This window comes from Colletotrichum jinshuiense, chromosome 7 (assembly GCF_051148585.1).
Source record: "Colletotrichum jinshuiense chromosome 7, complete sequence".
Lineage (NCBI taxonomy): Eukaryota > Fungi > Ascomycota > Sordariomycetes > Glomerellales > Glomerellaceae > Colletotrichum > Colletotrichum jinshuiense.
Window position 1 is genome coordinate 3,400,963 of NC_139314.1, and position 20,755 is coordinate 3,421,717.

The 20,755-nt window shown below is 53.1% G+C and overlaps 4 protein-coding genes across 4 annotated transcripts; 3 read left to right on the forward strand and 1 right to left on the reverse strand.

Moving 5' to 3' along the window:
- Positions 1-6,244: 6,244 nt before the first annotated feature.
- Positions 6,245-7,670, reverse strand: EsH8_VII_000878 (Zn(II)2Cys6 transcription factor domain-containing protein; the record flags this gene model as incomplete). Its single annotated transcript, XM_083271011.1, has 3 exons — positions 6,245-6,677; positions 6,740-7,455; positions 7,602-7,670. 3 exons carry the CDS (start codon positions 7,668-7,670, stop codon positions 6,245-6,247), a joined length of 1,218 nt encoding a protein of 405 aa, XP_083128568.1.
- A 925-nt stretch (positions 7,671-8,595) lies between these two features.
- On the forward strand, positions 8,596-9,624 carry EsH8_VII_000879 (RTA1 like protein-domain-containing protein; the record flags this gene model as incomplete). Its single annotated transcript, XM_083271012.1, has 3 exons — positions 8,596-8,776; positions 8,834-9,085; positions 9,143-9,624. The coding sequence occupies 3 exons, from the start codon at positions 8,596-8,598 to the stop codon at positions 9,622-9,624; spliced, it is 915 nt and encodes a 304-aa protein (XP_083128569.1).
- A 1,335-nt stretch (positions 9,625-10,959) lies between these two features.
- Positions 10,960-12,825, forward strand: EsH8_VII_000880 (uncharacterized protein; the record flags this gene model as incomplete). Its single annotated transcript, XM_083271013.1, has 2 exons — positions 10,960-12,173; positions 12,231-12,825. The coding sequence occupies 2 exons, from the start codon at positions 10,960-10,962 to the stop codon at positions 12,823-12,825; spliced, it is 1,809 nt and encodes a 602-aa protein (XP_083128570.1).
- A 6,228-nt stretch (positions 12,826-19,053) lies between these two features.
- On the forward strand, positions 19,054-19,871 carry EsH8_VII_000881 (cell wall mannoprotein 1 family protein; the record flags this gene model as incomplete). The annotated part of the gene is made up of 2 exons (XM_083271014.1): positions 19,054-19,450; positions 19,510-19,871. 2 exons carry the CDS (start codon positions 19,054-19,056, stop codon positions 19,869-19,871), a joined length of 759 nt encoding a protein of 252 aa, XP_083128571.1.
- Between the last annotated feature and the right edge of the window lie 884 nt (positions 19,872-20,755).

Here is a 20,755-nt window from a genome sequence, read left to right on the forward strand (position 1 = left end):
TCCTGGACCCTTTCTGCAGCGTACGCCACAGGCACAAGCCACCCTCCTTGGTTGTCCCCCCTTGCCTTGCCTTGCCGATACCACCAACCACGCCTCTGAATGCATCCGTCTCACTTATTCCAAACGTCGAGCCTCGTCCCGCTACGAGACATCCCCTCGGCCGACGATGATTGTGTTTCGCATCGGGGCATTCCTGCAAGAACGCTAGCCAGCCCGCAGTGATCCTTTGATCGGACGCCCATATTCAGCCCTTGCCCGGTACTTACACCCGGTGCTTAGTTCAGTCCGGGGGTTTTCTTGTTTTGCAGCTATACCTGGCCTGGCCTGCTTCGGCTGGCCCATGCGCGCAACGGGCAAGGTGAGTTCTGAGTACACCATGGCCAAGGGGCGTCCGCCTCTGCCAGGGTCGGGTTCTTTCCACCAGGCGCTGGACGGCGCGCATGACATGGCAATCAGCAGTAGAGCATGAATGGCATTCGCTGCCTGGATTTCAGCCCGTCCTACGCCCACTGCGATTTCAAAGCAAGCCGACCTCAACCTGATATACAGGCCTGCTGACTCGGTCGAGATTGTGACACGTCCTTTCACCACAAACATCACAGTTACGGGCCCAGTACCGGTGCGTAGAACGCCACCCCGATGTGATCGTCGTGCCTATTAGGAACGGGCCCCGGTGGTCGCCGCATGCCACACAGTACCGGTACGTCTTTCCTTCTAGTGCTGCAAGTTGTAAGCGCGCCGAATTGCGAGAGAATCCCGCAACAGCTCCAACATCATGCAAAGCAACCATTGACGTCATTCGACGGTCTGACCGGCATGCCTTCCCACACGCTGCCGCAGGATGTGTGGCCAAGAGCCTCTACGGAGCTCAAGTTGGCACGTGGCTTGCCATTGTGAATGTGTGGAATGATTGGCCATGGCCATCCCGAGACGAACGACCTTGAATCGGCTTCTCAAATGAGCCGTTTTGGGCGGTTTTGGTGAGCGACGCACTTCGAGAACTTGGCTCTTTGAAACGCAGCCTGGCTATCCTGACGTCTTGAGATCGTCCTTGGCCGGCAATCCCCCGGCCCTTTGCGACCGTTGCAGGTTGGTTGCCATGTTACAACCCGTGTGCCCTGGGTCTTCCCGGCCCCGGGGCCGTTAGCCAGAAGCGTTTCCACATTTGCAAGGCTGCAAATGCCCACAATGAAGTCATTGTGGTCAGGGCGGGTTACCCATCTTGTTTGCCCCTCCCCGGAAAATGCACCTGCTTCCCGGGATCTCTAGATTAGATCTGTTTCCCGACCAACCAGCTCACGGCCGGTCCTCTGCTGGAGTCTCATTCCGAAATTCGAGCAATTTTAGTCTTGACGTTTGGCAACCAGGTTTGGTCATGGCCCTGAAGCGTCAACGAAAGCCCGATCATTGGGCACCAACGCGCGCGTTGACTCTCTCACACAAAACACAATCCACTTTCAAGTGATCGTCCCCCTTCTGAAGCAGGGCGCGGGCACGGGAGGGTTTTCCCCTTGAAGACTGATTGACTACATTATACTACATGAGGTGTCACCTTCTTTACTCCCCGTGAATGACGACTATGGGAAATTATCAGGTCAGGTCGCAATTACTACTGGTACGGACACCCGCTCCACAGTTTAGGCTTTCAGTTGTGTGTGCACCCGCGTTCATGCCAAAAGGAAGTTACCTGCCAAGAAAGCTAGGGCAGTAAAGACGTTGTAAACAGGAAGGGGGGTTAGTGGTTAACAAATTGGCTGAGCCAGCTGCGGTTGGAACATGTGCGCGACAACTCACATGAGGCCGACACCGCGGGCCTACGCCTGTCGGATCCGAGGCTGAGTCGGCGGTAGAGATTCTGGGAGAGGGCCTTTTATTTTGCCCAGGGGCCGTCCTTTCGAACCCGAGCGGCTGGAGAGAACGGACAGCTAGGCGATCGGTCACTCCCCGCCGGCGGAATGATATCCACCGGAAGCTTCTCAGCGTTCCCGCCCAGGGCCTCTCGGCATCCGCTCCATCTTTGGCAACGCCCCTCCGCGGAGGGCCGGGCCAGCCAAAGGCTTGTCTAAACTCCGTGGAGCGTAAAAGCAATTTCACCGGGGACCCATTTGGGGGGGAGGATAAGTGACCTCTCACCGTTCAGACCGTATGCCCCGGCATGGCGTCGTTATGACCGTTGCTGACTTGGACGCCCTCGGGCCGCAACACATCCTATTCGGCTGCACAGTGTTGCCGGTTCGTCCCCTGCCTGCCTGCTGCGAAAGACCACAACAACACCCGGAAGGTTGTCTCCGTCATTTCTACTTTCTCTCTCTCGCTCTCTCTTCCTTTGCCTCCCTCTGTAACGAATCAAAAGGGGCTAGAGGTGTCGTCCCAAACAAGTTGGAGCGTGTGACAGGAATATCAGGCACAACAAGAAGGGGGCCAATCCGCCCCCGGATGCTGATGAGATCATTGTGAAATCACACAAGCAGCCGCCTCCCAGCCCTCGCCCCCCCCCTTCTCCTCCACCCTTGTCCATGTCAGACGGTTAAGGATGGTGATCCGCTCTCTGCACTAGTAAATCAGTGACCTCGATCGTCGATGGAGGAGAAGGGGGGTGTCGTTGTTGTTGTCGTTCCCGGGTACGAGAAAAAGAAGACCCCCGAGGCAATCGGCCAGTGAATCATCCCACTCTGCGTTCCATTCCTTGCCTACGTCGCCATTCGCACAATGTTTAGGCTCTTGCTTCCGGCCCCGTTCCTGAAATGCTGGAGATTGTGATCTGCTCGACAGTATCTGGAAGGGGACGAGGCTGTGGAGGGGCAGGTGAATGGGCGACTTTGCCGTCCCCTTCTTTGCTTTTTTTTTCTCTTTCCCTTTTCGTGAGGCGCGGCCCCGGCGGATATCTTCCGGTGGGGAGGGGCTTGGGTGCTTGGTAATGAAGGACGTTTGTCTCTCCTCCTAGAAGTCTACTTTGCGGAGCGGCTCGTATTCTTGTCTCCTGTGTTCTGCATAGGGAGGCAGGCTGGCGACAGAAGAACCTTTTGCTGGCCGAGTATCGCTGCCGTTCCCGGGTATTCCCACGTTGAATAAGCCCAATCAACGAAAAGAAATCATCATAAAGTCACGGTACGTCGTGCATTCCGGCCTCTAACAAGTCCCCCCGGCTTGGTCTAGGTATCCCGCGCCTCCCATCTTAAACCGGATCAAGAGAGCGCGGGTTTCCTTTTTTCTCTCTCTCTCTTTTTCATCCGCATGGGAGGGAACCGGGGAGAGAGAGAGGGAGTTCCGTCAGCTTTGCGGATTGTGATGTCTCGATGATCTTGCGGCGTCTCACATGCATGCGAGGGAACTGTAGGGACAGCTGGCCCAGGGGGGGGCGTAGGTGTATGCGTGTGCGCATTCCCACTTAAAGTGTCAACGGCTTCCTATATTGTGGCTAGTATATCTCTGGCTAAGAAAGAAGCGGTGGGGGAGGGGGCTCCTTATAGATGAGATGTCTCTGAAGAAGGCGTGTGTGATATGTGAGATGTTGTATTACGGCCAACATCAGAAGTATCCTGTCATTCCACATCCGCTGTCCTCTCTTGACTTGCAGAAACCACAGTGAAAGGGGGGTTCGAAGGGGGTTTAATATGGCAAAGAGAGCGCCTCAGTCGGTGAGCTTGTGCCAACTCGAGACTCTCATGTCTGATTACAATTCCATCGAAAGGGGTGGGGTGGGCATGGGCATCATGGACGGCGACCTTGCTGGGGCAGTACCTATGTTTGAATATCTCAAAAACTCTCCCAGAAGAGGAAATCAAGGGGTGAGGGAGGGGGTCCCATCGAGATCAACGCTCGGCGGGGAGGGACGGGGGAGCATCGTTAGCGTCAAGCGGGAGGGCTTCAAATGTCTGTCAATCCTCTCTCTCATTCCAGAGTTCCCATCACACAGGGGGAAGGAGGGCGGTGGGGGCGGTAAATAGAGGATATGCGGGCTCTGGATCTCGCATTGCCCTTCTTGTCGGCCTGCAGCAGATGGCTTTTTGGCAATGGGCTTGTGGGAAAGCACAGCGTGTCCGGGACTTCCGGGCGCCGTACAGATTCTCGGTGACATTTTTGACTTTGGATACCTTGGCGATCAGGGTAACATTTGGGGACGGGGGGTTTGTAGGGTTTGTCGGGATTCTAAAGAAATAAGACGAACAGGAGGGCGATAGAGTGAGCGATGGGGGGGGGTGGTGGATAGCCACCATGAGGACGAGCAACTGCCGTCTGGTTTTTCGGGATACTCTCTCATTGCGGTAGCTTCGAGGCCGGGCCGACTGCGTTCCCATCCGTACTTGCCCATATCTCATTTCCTTCGTCTTCTCTGATTGCGGGTGGAATTATAGTTTGGAACTTTACTGCAGTGTTACCCCTGCGGCGCGCTGATTGCTCCGAAGGAACCCCAGATACTGCCCGGCGCGCGAAAGTTTCCCACAGCTCGAGGGGCTGACCGCCCTTTTGGCTCGCGAGTGACCGGCGCCCTGCAGTTGGCTTCTTGTAGTCGTTCCTGCAGTTGCTCGCCGTGGTTCGGGTTTGGGGACGATGGCCCTCAAAGTGTCCGATGCTGGCGGCCAGTCTTTGTGTGTCACCTTTTTGTCATGTGAGGAAGGCGGAACCTGCAGGGTTCCTTGTCGTGTATTAATTGCAAAGAAAGTTATCTCTGGTGTGGAGCGCCGACGGAAGCAATACAGTTTTCCATCTCGGATTTGAAAAGGATTGGTTGTACAGTTCACCTGGTTTAACAGGTTGATGCGTTTGTTAGTTCGCTGTACTTGAGTGTTCAATGTACTTGACGGTTTATTGCGTTTATAGTTCAAAGTCTATATCGGCTTTTGGCCGTTAATCTCTGGTAGTCTCGACGGAGTCTCTGGAACGAATATGTCAGTTGCAAAGCCTCACGGTAAATAAAGGCGGCACCGTCGGAGTAGCACGATCTATGAATCCAATCCATGGTCGAATCTCGGCAGCTCAACTGGTAAAACCAAGTATCTCGTATTTCACAGAGACCTGCAGGAACCATGGAACAAGCCGTGGTTTCGGATTCTTGATGGAAGCTATATGATCAGATTTCCCGCCATCCAGTACATTTTGACACGGAACAAGCAAAATTTGAGCAAAAAAGAACAAAAAAGATCTCTTGAGAGTCTAGGCATTTAGGGTTAGGGTTGCTTTCTCGATACACGCCAGGGCCGTGAGCCGAAGCAGAGGCCAGAAAGTCGTCCGTCCCAATCGATGAATCCAAGATATGCTGTCTAAATGGACGCTGATTTCAGGGTGAAAAGGAAGAAAAAGAAGAAAGAAGACTATCTTGGAACAATAAAATACACGTGGTTCGAGTGAATTGCCCGTCTGGCAATGACGCTGTCTAACAAAGAATAGCAGCGCAGAGATCTCTTGTTTTACAAATCCACCAGGTCTCTGATGTGAGGGCTCTTGGGCTCGACCGCCCCTGTCTATAAGCACAATCAAGTGCCCATCGCCGACACTTCCAGCTCGGCAAGTGTTTACGGCGTTGCGTCTCAGCGGCCGCTTGCATAATGCAGAAAAAATACACTTTTGGAATGCGCCGGTCGTTTCAAACATCATATCTGCACTTGTGTCTGTCATTCACGTGCTCCCCGGCCAGTGAATGTGCGTCGAGGGAAATGGTTTCCAGGCAAGAGCCGGGAAACAAGCCGTGCCACCTCTAGAGCAGAGTGGCATCAGCAAAAGCTTTTTGGACCTTTGAGGCGGGAGGGCGGGCGGCATCCTTGCCTCGGTGTCGTCTTATCCACGGAAAACGAGGTCCTCGCCGCGCATCCCGAATCCGACCTCGAGTGGTCGGGAGTGGGGTCGAGATCCGGTGCCGGACTGACCCCACCCAGCCGAGCCTCCTCCGTACTTCCTTCCGGATCTATCTTGCGGTTTGCTCCGATTCGATGTCTGGGACAATGGATCATATTCTCATGCGCTCTAATAGAGATGAGCCGGTGAAATTTACGTCACAGCCGCCATTTGTTTAGCAACGCCGTGTTTCATATGAGGCTATGCTGGGCTCGGTGAGGTGATGACAGGCGAGGAAATCCTACCAAGGCTCGTTCGATCCCGCTTGATGGCCAATTTCTGGGTCGTGGTCCGGGAGGTCGCGCAGTTTTTGGGGACACTTCCAGGCATAGGGCATGGTTTGTCGGTGATCCAGACCACACCCAAGCCTGCAGACAGGCGCATGTCGCGCACAGCCGGAAAGAGAGCATCACTACTGAGCATAACGCTCAAAGACCTGTTCCCTCGGCCACTTCACCGCCTCGAGAAATGCCGGGTGGCCCGCCAGGTGCTCGTCGACCTTGGCGAAGAGCCTCGTCGACCAGCCCCTCATGAACCAAAAACCCGGCTCCAGTATGCGCAGGAACACTGCGTAGTACGCCAACAGGACCATGGCGTGCGGGGTCGTGGCCTGGATGTCTGCTATGATGCTGTCCGAGATGATGTAGGGCCAGAAAAGGACCATGCCAAACTCGATGTTGGCGCCGGCGTGCGCCATGAGGTAAACGGCCTTCTCCAGCTCCTTGGTGGCGTCAGCGTACTTGTCCCGACGGTGCTCTTCCACGGTTTCCTGGAAGAAGGTTGACAGGTCTTTCAGGGCCTCGAAAACGTCTCGTGGTAGAGGTGAGCGGTGTAAAGCCGGGTGTCTGTGTGCGTCGCTGGTTAGTGCGAACCAAGTTAACGAGTAGATATCCCATGGCCGACATACAGGTACATGGGGTCATCCTCCTCAATAATCCATACGCCGTAGGATAACGGGGCAAAAATCGTGTTTTTGAGTTGCTTTTGAAAGGGTTCGAGAATCACCCTGACGCCTCGTATAAAGACAAAAATGCTGAAAATGTCCGACTCTGGTTTCGCCTCGCTGTCCATACATACGGGTAGGGAGGAGACGTAAAAGACCACGATAGAAGCGAAGCAAAAGAATGGTTTCCAATTGCCGTCGTCGATGGTGTGCAGCAGGGCGCGGAAGCCCGCGAGGCCTGAGTTCTGATGGGACGTCGCGAGCTCGATATATCTTTCCCTCTCGGAAGGTATTAAATGCGCCTTGTGCAGTGCCGCCAATGTGAGGATGCCGTGCATCAGGAAGGGGGAGTCGTATGCGATCTCCGGGAAGATGACGCGCCATACATACTGCATGTCAGGACGTATCGAGGTGGAATTGGCAGTGACCACGGAGAAGTGGTGCATCAGCTCCAAGCCGTGACCCCAAAAGTCGATGGGCGGCGCTGGCGGTGGAATCTTGGTTCGGTCCACAGCCACATCGAGGAGTTTGTAGCATATGTCTAGGCCTTGGTCGTCGGTGGATGGCGTGGAAGAAGAACGGTGCAGGGCGATATTGGCTGCTGGCTTTTTCGAGGTTAACAAGCTGCAGACGAGGCCGTGCCTGTTGCAGTTGAAGCAGGATGGGTAGGCCTCATCGCACTGTCGCGTTTGGTGAGCATGATCCCAAAGCTGAATTCGTTCTGGAAGAGGCCAGGTCGAGCTTGCCGCTCCGGTCGGAGTAGATGGGGCGGAGCCCTTTGGCGCGTGTCCGACGCCCACTGCCGGGTAACGGCAGTGTCACTCACCTTGACTTTCCTACGCTTACAGTCTCGACAGCCACTGCGGGACTTGGTATGGGAGCGACGGGTTGCCATTGGGTGGTTGGGGACTGGAGTCTGCAATGCTCGAAGGGGGGGAGGATCGTCCGTCCAGGGTTTTAGAAGGAATCTCCGCCCTCGCGTACCAGATCTTGGAGATAGGCGACCGGATCGAGTGAGTCTATCTGGTATGCAGAAGGAATCTGGGCGAAAAGGGAGTACGAACCCGCGGGTTCGCATTCAATAAAAGTGAATGCGGACGGGGAATTAGAGTTGAGAGTGGAGCCAATACGGAACACGCTATACGAGACAAAAGCGAATACTCGCAATAGCGGGGCCCTCGTCTGCGCCTTGTGGGTCTTCCGAGGCTTACCATATGAGGTCTACCGTTCCCGGGCGTTCGATCGACCCGGCCCCGGTTCTCGTCACTCGCTGCGCCCCGTACAAATGCACAAGCCGTACTCCTCTGTTTATGATTGGTGCCGTACAGGATACGGCGGTACGGCCGGGTCGTTGTCATCTCACCGAATCCCATCGGGACGTATACTCGGAATGATGGAGCCCCGTGGCGCAGTGATATTCGGGCTCTAGGGCAAACCAATCAATCTTCTTAGCCAACCCTACGCAAGACATCGAGACCTACCGTTTGCCAGTAAGATCAGCCATGGCCTGCGCAGGCGGCAGGCGTCAGGCTTGAATTCTATCCCTTTTCGATGCATCCTACACGTGGGTCGCCATCCTTGAAGAGAACATAAGCATAACCTGTTCCGCTCCGCAGAGCCACAGACAGTTCTACCTTTGTCCCTGTTCAGTCAATAAGTAACCCAGACCACCTGCGTCAACAAAGCCCACATTTCAGACGTTCATTTCGAATCCTTTGCTTCTCTAATTTTCGCTTTCGAACTTCCATCCTTCCCATTTTTGCCGATTCGACTTCCTCACAATTCAACGAGTCCCAGGTGGCACTTGACGATTGACGACAATGGCACGAGAGTGCGTTGCCGATTATGTAAACGCCGAATGGTCGTTTTATCGATACAAGCCTTCCACAGCAGCGGCGATCTTCTTCTGTATCGCCTACATCCTCACCACCTCGCTCCATGTCTTCCAACTGGTGAAGACAAAGACATGGTACATGACGGCTTTTGTCGCCGGTGGACTGTGTAAGTCAATCAGAAACCCTGAGCTGTGCTCGTGGACTAACGTCATTGGCTATGTAGGCGAAGTTATCGGGTATGCGACTCGCGCAAAGAACACGCAGGAGGAGCCAGGATGCTGGACTCTCGGCCCGTACATTATCCAGAATGTCTTGCTTCTCATTGCGCCGGCACTGATGGCAGCCTCCATCTACATGATACTCGGACGGATCATTGAGTTGACCGATGGAGAGGGTCACGCGTTGATCAAGAGACGCTGGTTGACAAAGGTCTTCGTTTTCGGCGACGTCGTGTCTCTCCTGCTCCAATCTGGCGGTATGTCATTGTTGCGCCCAAGATTTGTCCGTCATTCAACTTGCTGACTGAATTCAGGTGGTGGCATGATGGCCGCTGCTGGCAGTGGCAACAACATGATGGAGATTGGAGAGAACGTAATCATCGTCGGCCTCTTCACGCAACTTGCCATCTTCGGATTCTTCATCGTCACCGCCGCTCTCTTCCACCGCCGAATGGTCCTGATGCCGACGGCGAAGTCTCACCAGCCAGACATCCGCTGGGGCTACTACCTGCTGACGCTCTACGTCACCAGCGTCTTGATCTGGGTTCGAAGCGTCTTCCGTGTCATTGAATACCTGCAAGGCAACAAGGGCCATCTCATGACGAACGAAGTGTACGTGTTCATCTTCGATGCCACGTTGATGTTCCTCGTCATGGTGTGGATGAACTGGTTCCACCCGAGCGAGATCGGCCTGCTGCTTCGCGGCGAGCCGCCTATCAAGAACGGGCTCGAACTCGTCATGGTTGGAAGAAGGCCCGGCAAGCTGCTGAGCGAGAATAGCATCATGAGCGCATAGACGGTTCATCTGTCAGTTGCAGATTGGATATAACGGCTCAATATTTAGACCGGGGTCCTGATATGGCAAGGGTACTTTGGGATCTGGATGCGTCGCAGTCGCAGCCATCTCCAACAGTCCACAACGCCGATAGAGTTGTTTGGGCGTGGATGGAAACGTTACTGCCATTATGATTTTTGGGACCATTTTCTTTTGTTTCTTTTGGGCATAAAGAATTGTGGTCTGAGAGCGAGACAGCGAGTTTAGATGGGGTTCCTCTCACGCCTTGCATCGTGATCGAGGTCAGACAGAGTAGGATTACAAGTGCAAGCAGACACATAGGTTAGGGTTAATAGAATTGGTGGTCTTGCTGTATCGCCCGTACACTGTACAGCTCAATCATGATCAAGGAGAATTGGTGTGTGTGATATGTTGGGGGGGGAAAAAGACGGGATGACAAATGACCGACCCCAACAGTATGAAGTTGAGTGTGCCCCAGCATTTAGGTGTTTGGAGGTGCCTTATCGTTATCGCGAGACGTCTCCGATAAGATTTACGGACAATTAAGCGAGCGTGAGCACAGCCCAGGAGCTTCTGCGACGGGGGGTGGGATCTACAGGGTGACAGGCCGGCGGGGTTCTCCATGGCCGAAAACAGGCATAATCGGCAGCAGGAACCCCGCATGAGCTCACTGATAGGTTCGAGCTTCGGCAGCCAGCAGCCAACGAACGGAAGCTCTGGGCAAGGGGCAGCTGCAGCCTGGCAGTCAGCAGAGGTCGCCTCACCTCTCGTGCCCTCCTAGCCTGATTTTGGCCGGGCACTTTTGAAGGTACCGTCGTCCATCCAGTGGCTAGGCTCCTCTTGCTCTTGCATCAATTTTTCCATCAAACCTGAGGCTCTCGACGGTACCTCATCTTCAGGTACTCGGCTGCTTTTCTTCGCCTGTCCTACGCTAAAGCAGGCTGCACCTTCTGGCGACCACTCCGCGTCAGCTCAAATCGCCGCCTCAGCAGCCACTCCAGGGATCTCTTTCATTCTTTCTGCCGTTCTTCGTCAGCAAGAAGCACCTCGATAAGACGCACCTCAACAGGACGCACCGAGCAGCACGCACCCTGGCTGCCTTGTGCGGACCATCTCTGCTTTTCCCCCTCGGCTCGTTGGATGTCCGACCTCGTCTCTGTACTACCACACCACACTTCTTTTCTTCATCCCGCCCACCATCAGGACTGACCTTTTCAGCATCGTCAGCCCCCAGTATCTGGCACCATCGTATCATCATCTCTTGACCACCAGCAGTATATCCCATCTCCATAATCACTCAGGCTGTCACAGAGCAGCCACGAGCACGCAGTCACCATGGCCACACGCCATAGCACTGCCAAACCGGCACTTGATGATGACTGGGAAGAGGTCGCTGACAACTACTCCGTCGTGTCGCTGCCGAACTCAGACGACGAGCAAGACGATGCCCCGAATGCGTCGTCGTCCTCACCACCCCTTGAGCCCCCTCCCGTCTACACAGATGATCGAGCATCACTTCCCCCCGATGGACAATCTGCTCGTCCACAGATCGGACGAACTAAGGACCCGCAAACACGTCTTTTCGACGCACTTTACACGACGGTACCATCTGATGTCGAAATCGGACCTCAGTCAATTCCTCGAACATCATCGAGCCCTTCCAAACTACCTTCAAATAGCTTCCAACCATACTCCCCTCCGACTACCCACCTAAGTCAAGGTTTCCGGGACGCCTCTCCAATAGGCGAAGCCGATGCTAGAGGCATTGTCGAGCCGGTATATTTCTCCAACAATTGTAGGGCAACGGAGGCAATCAGGACGCCTATATATCACCCTACACCGAGTCGACCCTCGGCCAATACGATTGAAGCCACCAACCAGCATTCACGTATTCTCGACTTGCTAGGAGCACCGCTCCGTCGCCAACAGTTTACAACTCCTGCAGGGTTGAGCTTTGGTCACACAACCAAGGAGGGCGAGACCTCAGCAAGCAAGCCATGGGTCTCGAGAGACGTTGAGCAAACAACCCGAGATATCGGTGGTCTTACACTGGGAGCAAGCCCCAACGCGGACGCAGAGTCATCAAACAAACGAGAAGAAACTCTGGGCGAAACTCTAGACCTCAGCGAGTCCTCAACCGACCCTGTATCTATCAGCAGGACCCTGGAATCCCTTGGAGACTATGTCGTGGAGACATTCAACCGTACCAGGAGGGAACTTGCTGGGTTCGATCAGGCGGTAGTGGTCAGCAACAACTGTCAGGCTTTGATGGTCCAAGTTAATGAGCTACTTCCCATCCTCGCCGAGTATGCAACTCAATGGGAGAAGCCCATGGGTGACGCTAGGGACATACCGCTCGATCCTAGCCTTACCTTGTGGATGTCGTCTCTGAGAAGCATTCTGTCGAAGCTTCGAAAGAAAAGCAAGCTCTGGTGTCTACACCCCAGTGGAGCAGAGGAGAGAAAGGTTCGGTCTTCGTTGGCAAAGTTGGCAACTGCGCTCTCCGACCATACCAGACAGATGGATGACTTCCTGCCTATCATACAGGTGTAAGTGTTACTCCTTCGCCTCACAAGACGTTTGATCACCAGCTTACCCGTGAAAAGTGACTTTAACGATTATCGGACGAAGAATATGACTTTTCCAACTGAAGAGATTGACGACGTAGGCAGTGGTCCCAGTCGAGGAGGCAATATTCCACGGCCCACAAACAATCTTTCGAGAGTGCGAAAAGCCATGTATGCCTTGAAGGACCAAATCGAGCAGACGGTCCATGTTTTGGCCACCAGCCAGGCTTTTCTCCCTCAATCTGCCTCGGACACAGTCTCGGATGTCGTTCGATCTCTGGGGTCGACTTTCAACGCTGCATCGCTTGCCTTGACAAACAACGGCTCCGAATGGATAGAAAGCGACCTTGGCCGTGCCCAGATGGGACTGCTGTCGCACGCCGAGTTCAGCAGCCTCGATCCCACGACCCTAGACGACTTGACGCTACGCCTCAAACAAATCAGCGACTTGGTTTCCTCGGACCCGGCGGATCGGTGGACTGAGGATATGATCCGGCGTCACTACGTCTGCATGTTAGTTGACCAAAATCAGCTCGATGCACTGGGAAACATCGCGTCGGTCTTGGAGGAGATGATGGTGCCAAACCACATGAAGACGAGGACGGAGTTTGAGGATTTCCTTAAGGAAATGTGACTTGGGAAGAAATGCATGATTAATTGACGGGTTATGATTCAGTGAACGAATTGGACAAGAAAAATTGTTAGCGTAGTGCGCAGCGGTAATATTGATATTGTTTATTCTCCAACTCACCTCCGGCCCGGGGTTAGAAAGCCCATGGGTAGCGTGAGAGAGTCTTGCAGGAGTACTTCTAAATGAATCTGGAGAAAAAAGGAGTGGGTGGTAATGATCTGGGGGGTCGAAGATGTGGTCACGATGCCACGATACCTGTGATGAAGCCAACCATAGGAGGCTCAAGTTTGGAGCACTTTTCAGTGGTCGACCCACTGCTTCGGACGACGCCGGGCAACCACAGGCTTTTGTTTTCAGCTCAACTGCATGCAACGGCTGAAAACACAGACCCCGGGATCCGTGCCATGTCGACGGGCAGACAATGGCGGTCAGGGGGATTGTAGCTTGGGCGTGGGGGAGATTTGGGCGCTTTTGTGGCGTTGTTTGTGTAGGATGACGGAAATCGCCGGCCGTGCAGAGTGCGAATTTGTCTTTGGAGGGTAGCATCAGGCCATGGTGCGTTACAAGGTCAAACGACATGATTCAACACGATGCATTTCAAATGCCGGATGTTTCGCCGGACCAGCACATTGGGCGGGCAGGTGTGCAATCTCAGCGGGTCGAATTTCCAGAATCAGGAGAGTCGGGTAAGAAAGTCCTCGCCCTCCCGTCGTGGCCGGCGCAGGAAAAGCACAGACGCTAGATGGAGGGGGGAGAGTAATTAATCTTTGAATTCTTCGTCCCTTTTTTTTTTTTTTTTTTTTAGAGGGTCTTGGGTTTTGGCAGGGCAAGGAGGGAAAGACAGCCATCAATCACCACCCTTGGCATTTGGGTGAGTTTCTTAACGCCACGACAAGATCCGTCTGTTCTTGAAGGCGTCGGGATCCTTGGGAGAGTTTTTTTTCTTCTTGTTGGAAACGGCGGTGCAGCCAGGTTGGCTGTAGCCGAGGCTGGAACGTCTAGAGGTAATTAGACTTATCCAGACCGTCGGTATCAAATTGCTCGACCTTTTTTTTTCTTCGTTGATGATAATTCTGTAGGCAAGATGGAAAAGCAATCGTGCTGCAGCGCGGTGCAACGCGCGCGCTATATCGGTCTCTCTCTCTCTCTTGCTCTCTCTCATTCCGTGCCTTCATTGTTTTTTCCCACTCACCATTTCCAGGGTCTAGGTTCTTTGTCTCTTTGTCCCCATTGTTTTCTTTTTTTGCCCGCTTCTCTTTCTTCTTCCCTCCCCCCCCCTCCCCCCTCCCCCCACGTCCTTGCGCCTCGACCGTTCGCGCGGGTTTTGGGACCGCTGCCCCTTCATTGGATCAATAGAGCTGGGAGCACGGCGGCCCGTGTGCTCTCGCGAGCTAACTTGACTAGCCCTCCGACGATAATAAGTTGGCGCCGTTTGCGACGCACCAAGGCCGTTTCGCACTCAGTTGGGACGCTAGAATGATCGGGGGGGTGCCATAGCATAGCAAGCTGCCGGACTGATTGCCGCTTTCTGCTGTACAAGGGCGGCTGCTTTGCGGCATGGGAGGGTGGCGAGCAAGACATGCGGCGGTGGTCCGGCGGGCCATGCGGGATCGGCAGATTGGTCCCAGCTGGTCCGCGTGAGGGTGTCGTCCATGATTGACCCTCGCCACCGGGTGGCTCTCGAGCTTCCTGTGTCTTCTGATCAGGGTTGCAACGAGGCAGCTTGAAAAGGACCAAAATGAATATGTGGTAAAAATCCGGCATATCTCCATTGAAGGCGTGGTTCTTCTTGGCATCGAAGAAACAAACCTCGGCCATTGCCACTGCCAAGGCACTTACATTCTTCCCCACGCCGGCCGCATCCTCTGCGGCCCATCATCCCCAACCCATCCTCCCGCGACAAGCTTTCGTTCATTCTGGCAGGGCCTTCTTGGCAATCACCAAAAAAAACAACCAGCGCTGTGCTACGTGAATCTTGCTGCATGCCAAAGCCAACGGTGGTGTTGTTGCCTCCGCCAAGGACGTTGCGGCCCGCGGCAGCCGTAATGCGCACACGTCCTCTCCCCCCTCCCACTGCCGCCCCGTCTGAACGCACTCGTCCGAACACCAGGTCAACGCTTATCTCGTCGCTTTCCTCGGCCGGCCCGCAATGCAGTGGCCTTGCGAGAGCGGCCGTGTCCGTGCTGCATCTTCCATGACTACCGCGGGCTCGTTCTGGCCCCACGGCCCAGGGGGTTTCTCCTTCCGCTAGAAGCTCTGGTGCTTCCACTCGTCGCCGGGCATCGACAGGACCGTGTTGACGGAGAAGGAGGGGTGGGTGGGGCCCCGGAAGGGCTATTGCTGTGGTCCTGCGGAAATGTTGCGGCCGGGTCCAGTGCCCCCCCGGGGGGAGGGGCGGGTATGGTGGTCTCTGCTGGAGGCTAACTTGTTTGTGAAACTGTGCCATCAACTCCTGTGACGGTGCGTGTCTCCTGTGGTGGGTGATGTTGTTGTATCCAGGCGGTCGCAATGCAATGATCTTCATCGGCCGCATAGATGGTAGTGCCGATTTATGGGGTAGATCGCAGACTTCCATTCGCCGGGGTCCCGCATGCACAACCCACCTATCTGAGCACTTCTGACCCGACTGTTGTGAGTGTCCCCGGTCAGCAGGTAATCAATTTGTAAGGAATCTACATTGCTCTACTGTCTCTCTGTACGAAGTAGTTGCGAGAATTTCCACGCACACTTTGTAATCATGAAGTATAGACAACTCGGACTCGTATGTACACATTTGACTGATCATGTCCATAGCTCGAAGCTAAATTATTGCTGGGCAGGCGGCCCTGCTCGGCCACAATGCAAATGATATTTCTGATTGCTCTTAACGTGCAGTCAAGAATTATGTAATGGGTTAAATGTTCCTTTTCCTCCGCTGTATGATGATTGTTGTGACTGGTACTCGGTACGCTACTACTTCCTGTAGTCCTTGATTAGGTTGGCGGCTCTGCCACGTGATCGTCCCCACCTTCCGATTTTGGTGACTAGCGATTTTATACAGCAATGAGGGAGTTCACATTGTACAACCGATTCCTTTCTCTCCGGTCTTTTAAGGTGCCTGTTAATGCATACTATCTGCTCTTTGGATGTTTCTGAATGTGATCTGGTACCCCATTGTATTGAAATGGTCCCACTTTGCTATGTGTGCTGCTGGTATTCCAGAATTAATACGTGGTGAAATATATTTTATTGGAAACGTATTTCTTAAGTATTTTGAACATTCAAATAGTGTTTGATGCTTGTAAACTATCAAGAATATGAAATAGGCAACGTAAAGTTATCACAGAATGGCGCAGCATTGTTACAGCTCAATGTATGACATCTTGACAATTTACTGTTTATACGATAGACATGTTGAAACTGGCTGAGTTGGTTGACAAAGTGGTTGCGGACCTGTTTGACAGCTAATTGCCAGCAACAGACAACCACAAGTACATTCAATCATGATTCCGTCGCTTCTTCTGGAGTCTGATGTGTGTCTTTAGAGACAAATTCGACCTTCAACAGCCTATACATGGCTTTTCCTAGGTACTCGATTCCGTATTACACCCACACCCTATATATCCCCAACTAAGCTTGGCTTTCATCAGTCACAATCAGTTTCCCAGGGATTTCAAGTAGAAGATGATGAACTACGAAGGTGACATCTCGCCAATACGACGCTGTTGCATTTTTCATGCTCGGGTTTACGAGGATTAATAAATCGGTTGGGACTTGTTCAATATGACGTGTATTATAAAAAATAGTCACGATGACATATTACCACGACTCAAATATCGTAAATAAATTCGTACGACGATAAGGAACTATATTCTATTAACATCCTTTCCCTTGCTGCTTTCATCGCCCTTTCGAGGCGTCCCATCTGAAGTCACACGTATGTTCTAAACCTCACGATCGTAAATATATTTTTCTGTTCCCATATCTCAACAAATTGACTGTGAGAAATCAACAAACCATGTATGCGTCTTATCTGCCTCCTGCATGCAACCCTGCTGGGTGGCCCCCCTTCCCCGCGATTTTTTTTACTTTATCCGTTGCAAGGTTGGACGATTGCCCCGCAAGAGTCGGGCCATTGTCGAAAGACAAAGACAGGGGCCCTTGATTGGCTACCACCTAGCCACCCAGAATCACGAATTCCAGAAAGCCATTCATATTATCATCCGAGAAATGATCGATTTGCTCCCAAGGAGACCAGGCCGATGCATCTATTTATCCCTTGAGCTTCAAACCTAAAATTGTATTCTTCAAATGCTGCATCGGTTTCGTGTATTTTGGATATGGGTTGCCATGATTGAACAGTCTTCACTCGAAATTTACCTAAATTTACTTACCAAAAAGAAGCGTAAGAACGATCATACCCACAGAGGGGGTAAAACACGACTGAATCTAACGAGCCTGGCTTCCTCCTAGATACTATCGCACCTCACTCAGCTGGTCGTATTTTAGAACAGATAATAGCCTGGCTCCGCAACCCTGCTTGGATTGCCATACACTCCCTCGAGGCCCTAAAACAAGGCGAATATTCCGACTCAACACATTCATGCCATACTGCCGCAGAATTTAAGAAGCGACTGCACGCTCTACACAAATTTTCCTGCCTGTGCTCTCTGTCCATTCAAGTCAACTGGCTGACGATGGAGAAGAAAAATTCACCAGAAGCACCCGGCAATCATAGTACGACAAAGAGTCGATCCAGCGATCATTTTAATTTGTGACTCAAGGGAGCTTCCTTCGCTTCCGAGATTGATTCATTTGCCGAGCTGCATAGATGTGTTACTAAGTTTGACTGAAGTCCAAGTCCTAGTTTCAGCACATAATCGGGGATATTCCTTCTTGTTTTGGATCCGGCCAGAAGTATTCAAGACAGTGATTTCAAAATACTGAGGCAATGAAGCGTTTGGGAGTCGCCCATTTTCTCTTTGCGGCCGTGAAAGGCTCCAGCCCTTGGTCTTAGACGGGTCCAGAAGCCTCGCAAGGCTTCGATTCCCAGCTCTGGCCATACGTTGGTAGAGGCGAGTGGCTAGCCTTGCCTCAGGAAACACCGAGTTGGCTTCAGCCGCAAGACAGCGCTATGAAGCTAGTATTGACTGCCGTACTCCTGATACCTGATCGCTGATCCGTGGTGGGAAAAAATAAGGAGCGAGTTTGAGTCGCGGGAGCGGCTGAAAGTTCTGTGCACAAACGCACTAATCGAGTCGCGAGCCGGGCAACCACGTTTGGGCACAACTCTTGCGCAAGGGAGATTTCCAGAATTGCCAGATATGACAAATGGAACACGCCCGATGCGGATTGGATGCGTGTGTAATTGATTGTGGTTCCTTGCATCGCTCCCATAACAACCGTACCGACAACAACAGCCTGAGCGGCGTAAGGCCGAGAACCTGCAAAGCCAAGCGATGTGACCAGTGCCGTGTTGCATAAGGTGGTACTTGATGAGGCCCCTGCGTAAGCTAAAAACCCATCCGAATTATCAAGGCATTCCTTCTGAACTGTTCGGCCGGACACCTGCCAGGCTTGGGATGGCTGGGCTGGCCCTGACACCTGGGCCGCCCCTCGAGTGTCTCGACATGGAAGCCTGCAAGGAAGAGCTTATTATTGCTAGACTTGCATGCATGCTAGTGCCGAGAGGCAAATGCCCGCCCAATTTCTGAGAACTGACTCGGCGGGGAGATTCGGAGGCGTGCAGGAAAATGGCGCGTTCCTGTTTCAATCCAACAAGATCCGCGCTATGTCTTCAGAAAAAGAAACGGCTCTGCTAGCGCGCTCCGTGGCTGCCTCACCACGCACGGTTGCTCATTTGTCGTGCAGCAAAATGGGATTGTGTTCAGATGTTGAGCTCGTCCAAGCACAAGGCTAGAGAGGAGGAAGGAACCGCACCAGAAAAAATAGCACAAGCAGCCGGCGCGGTTTGAGAAATGTTAGCTGTTGTGGCCATTATCCATACACGTGAGGATGGCACTACCAGCTAAGATTATCTGGGGTAACTCAGGGGGCCAGTAAGCAAGTCAAAGCGATCGACACGGCACAGTCGCATGGATATATAAGCTCTGCACATCGTCCGCCGATCTTGAACTAACAGAACAGCACTCAGCATCCACACAACAGCCTTCAGCCTTCAACATCATCTCTTACGCTCTTCAGCAACATTCGCTACCAGTCTTTCTTTGATACACTCGCTCAGCTATCAAAATGCAGTTCTTCACCACCATCGTTCTCGCTGCCGCTGGCGTCATCGCGGCCCCCAGCGCCGACCTGTGCGCTCGTGAGCTCACCACGGTCAACACCATCATGACCACCGTTCTCAACGGCATCCAGTCCCTTGACGGCTCCATCCTCGCCTACACCGGCGGCCCCGGAACCGAGCTTCAGGACGCCTCGGCCACTATGCTCGAAATCATCCGCAACGCCACTAACAACGCTGCGGCCATGTTGCCTTTGAGCACCGATGAGGCCATTGCCTTCCAGCCCCTCTCCGACCAGCTCAACGCTGCCGGCGACAAGCTCCTTGTCGACCTCGAGAGCAAGGTTCCCATCTTTGCTCAGAGCGACGCCTGCCCTACCGCCCTCTCCTGGGTCGCCCAAGTCGGTAAGTAACAGCCTTTCCTAGCAGCAATCATTGGCGCGATATCTGACGTCTTCTTACAGGCAGCAACGTCAACACCCTCATGGTCACCATCTCCACCAAGTTCCCCGCCGGAGGAAAGGGTGGTGATGAGATCGCCCACTTCAACGGCATCTTCACCACCATGCAGGAGAAGCTGACCGCCTGCGACCCCAATGCCACTGTCGACGACGCCGCCGCCACTACCACCAAGGCCGCTGTCCCTGCTGCCACTGGCTCTACCACCGTCCACGGAAACGCTACTGCTGCCGGCACCCCCGCTGCCTCTTCCACTCCCACCGGCACTGGCACCGGCAACTCCCGCCCCGTCGTCACCGCCGGCGCTTCTTTCATCACCTTCTCCGGTGCTGGCATCGCCGCCGCCATCGCTGCCTTCGTCCTCTAAATCTGCCCTGCGCAGCTTTAATCGACCAAGCCCCGAGGGTCTCCTGGCCGGAACATTGCACATATGTGTCCCAACTTCTTGTTTATAGGGGGTTGCCTACGTACGCGCGCACCTCAATGAAGTCATGATTTTTCTGTCGCTGGAGGGGCCTGTTCTTGCAAATAATGTGTAGTCAAATAGTTAACCTACAAGAGTGCCTAATGAATTTATTCCGTACATTAACCATGATCTCATGATCTTTCGAGAATCCAGTGTTCCGGTGTTCGTATCTTATCTGCACTAGCAGACTGCAATAAGAAAAACCGCCGCCCTACATAAAAGCTGAAAGTGGGCTATGCGCGTAAGAATATGAGTCAGTTTCACATTCGCCCTGTGTGAAATGGCCGTGCCCGAAGACATACGAGCTGGGAAAACACATCAAGTAACGATGCCAACGATCGCAATCCAAGATGCGGAGCACAGCGGGAGAACCAAGACCTTGCCGGTCCCAGTACGAAACCATCTCGTCTATTGCTCTAGCAGCACACGGCACGTCTTGTGGCGATTGTAGGACAGTGCCGACCACGAAAACCAATTCTCAATCAGGACGGTCAAGACACCAGACTCTTATAAGCCTCTTTCGCTAACTTTCGGGCTAAATAGTATGGTGCCAGACAGTCTCTCCACCTCATTAAACATTCTTATCTCGCATCACCACGAGGAAAGTTTACCGGTTAATCTTGGCGACTTTTGCTTTACGTCAGTCAACAATAGCAGTGATCAAGTGAGTGTGTCGAATGGCTTTCAATAGATTTCATGGTAGCCTGTTTACATTGACTATCTACTTCCACAGATCCTGCTATTGTTTTGAGCAAGCTTTTTTTTTTTGAGCTAACTTTTTTTGA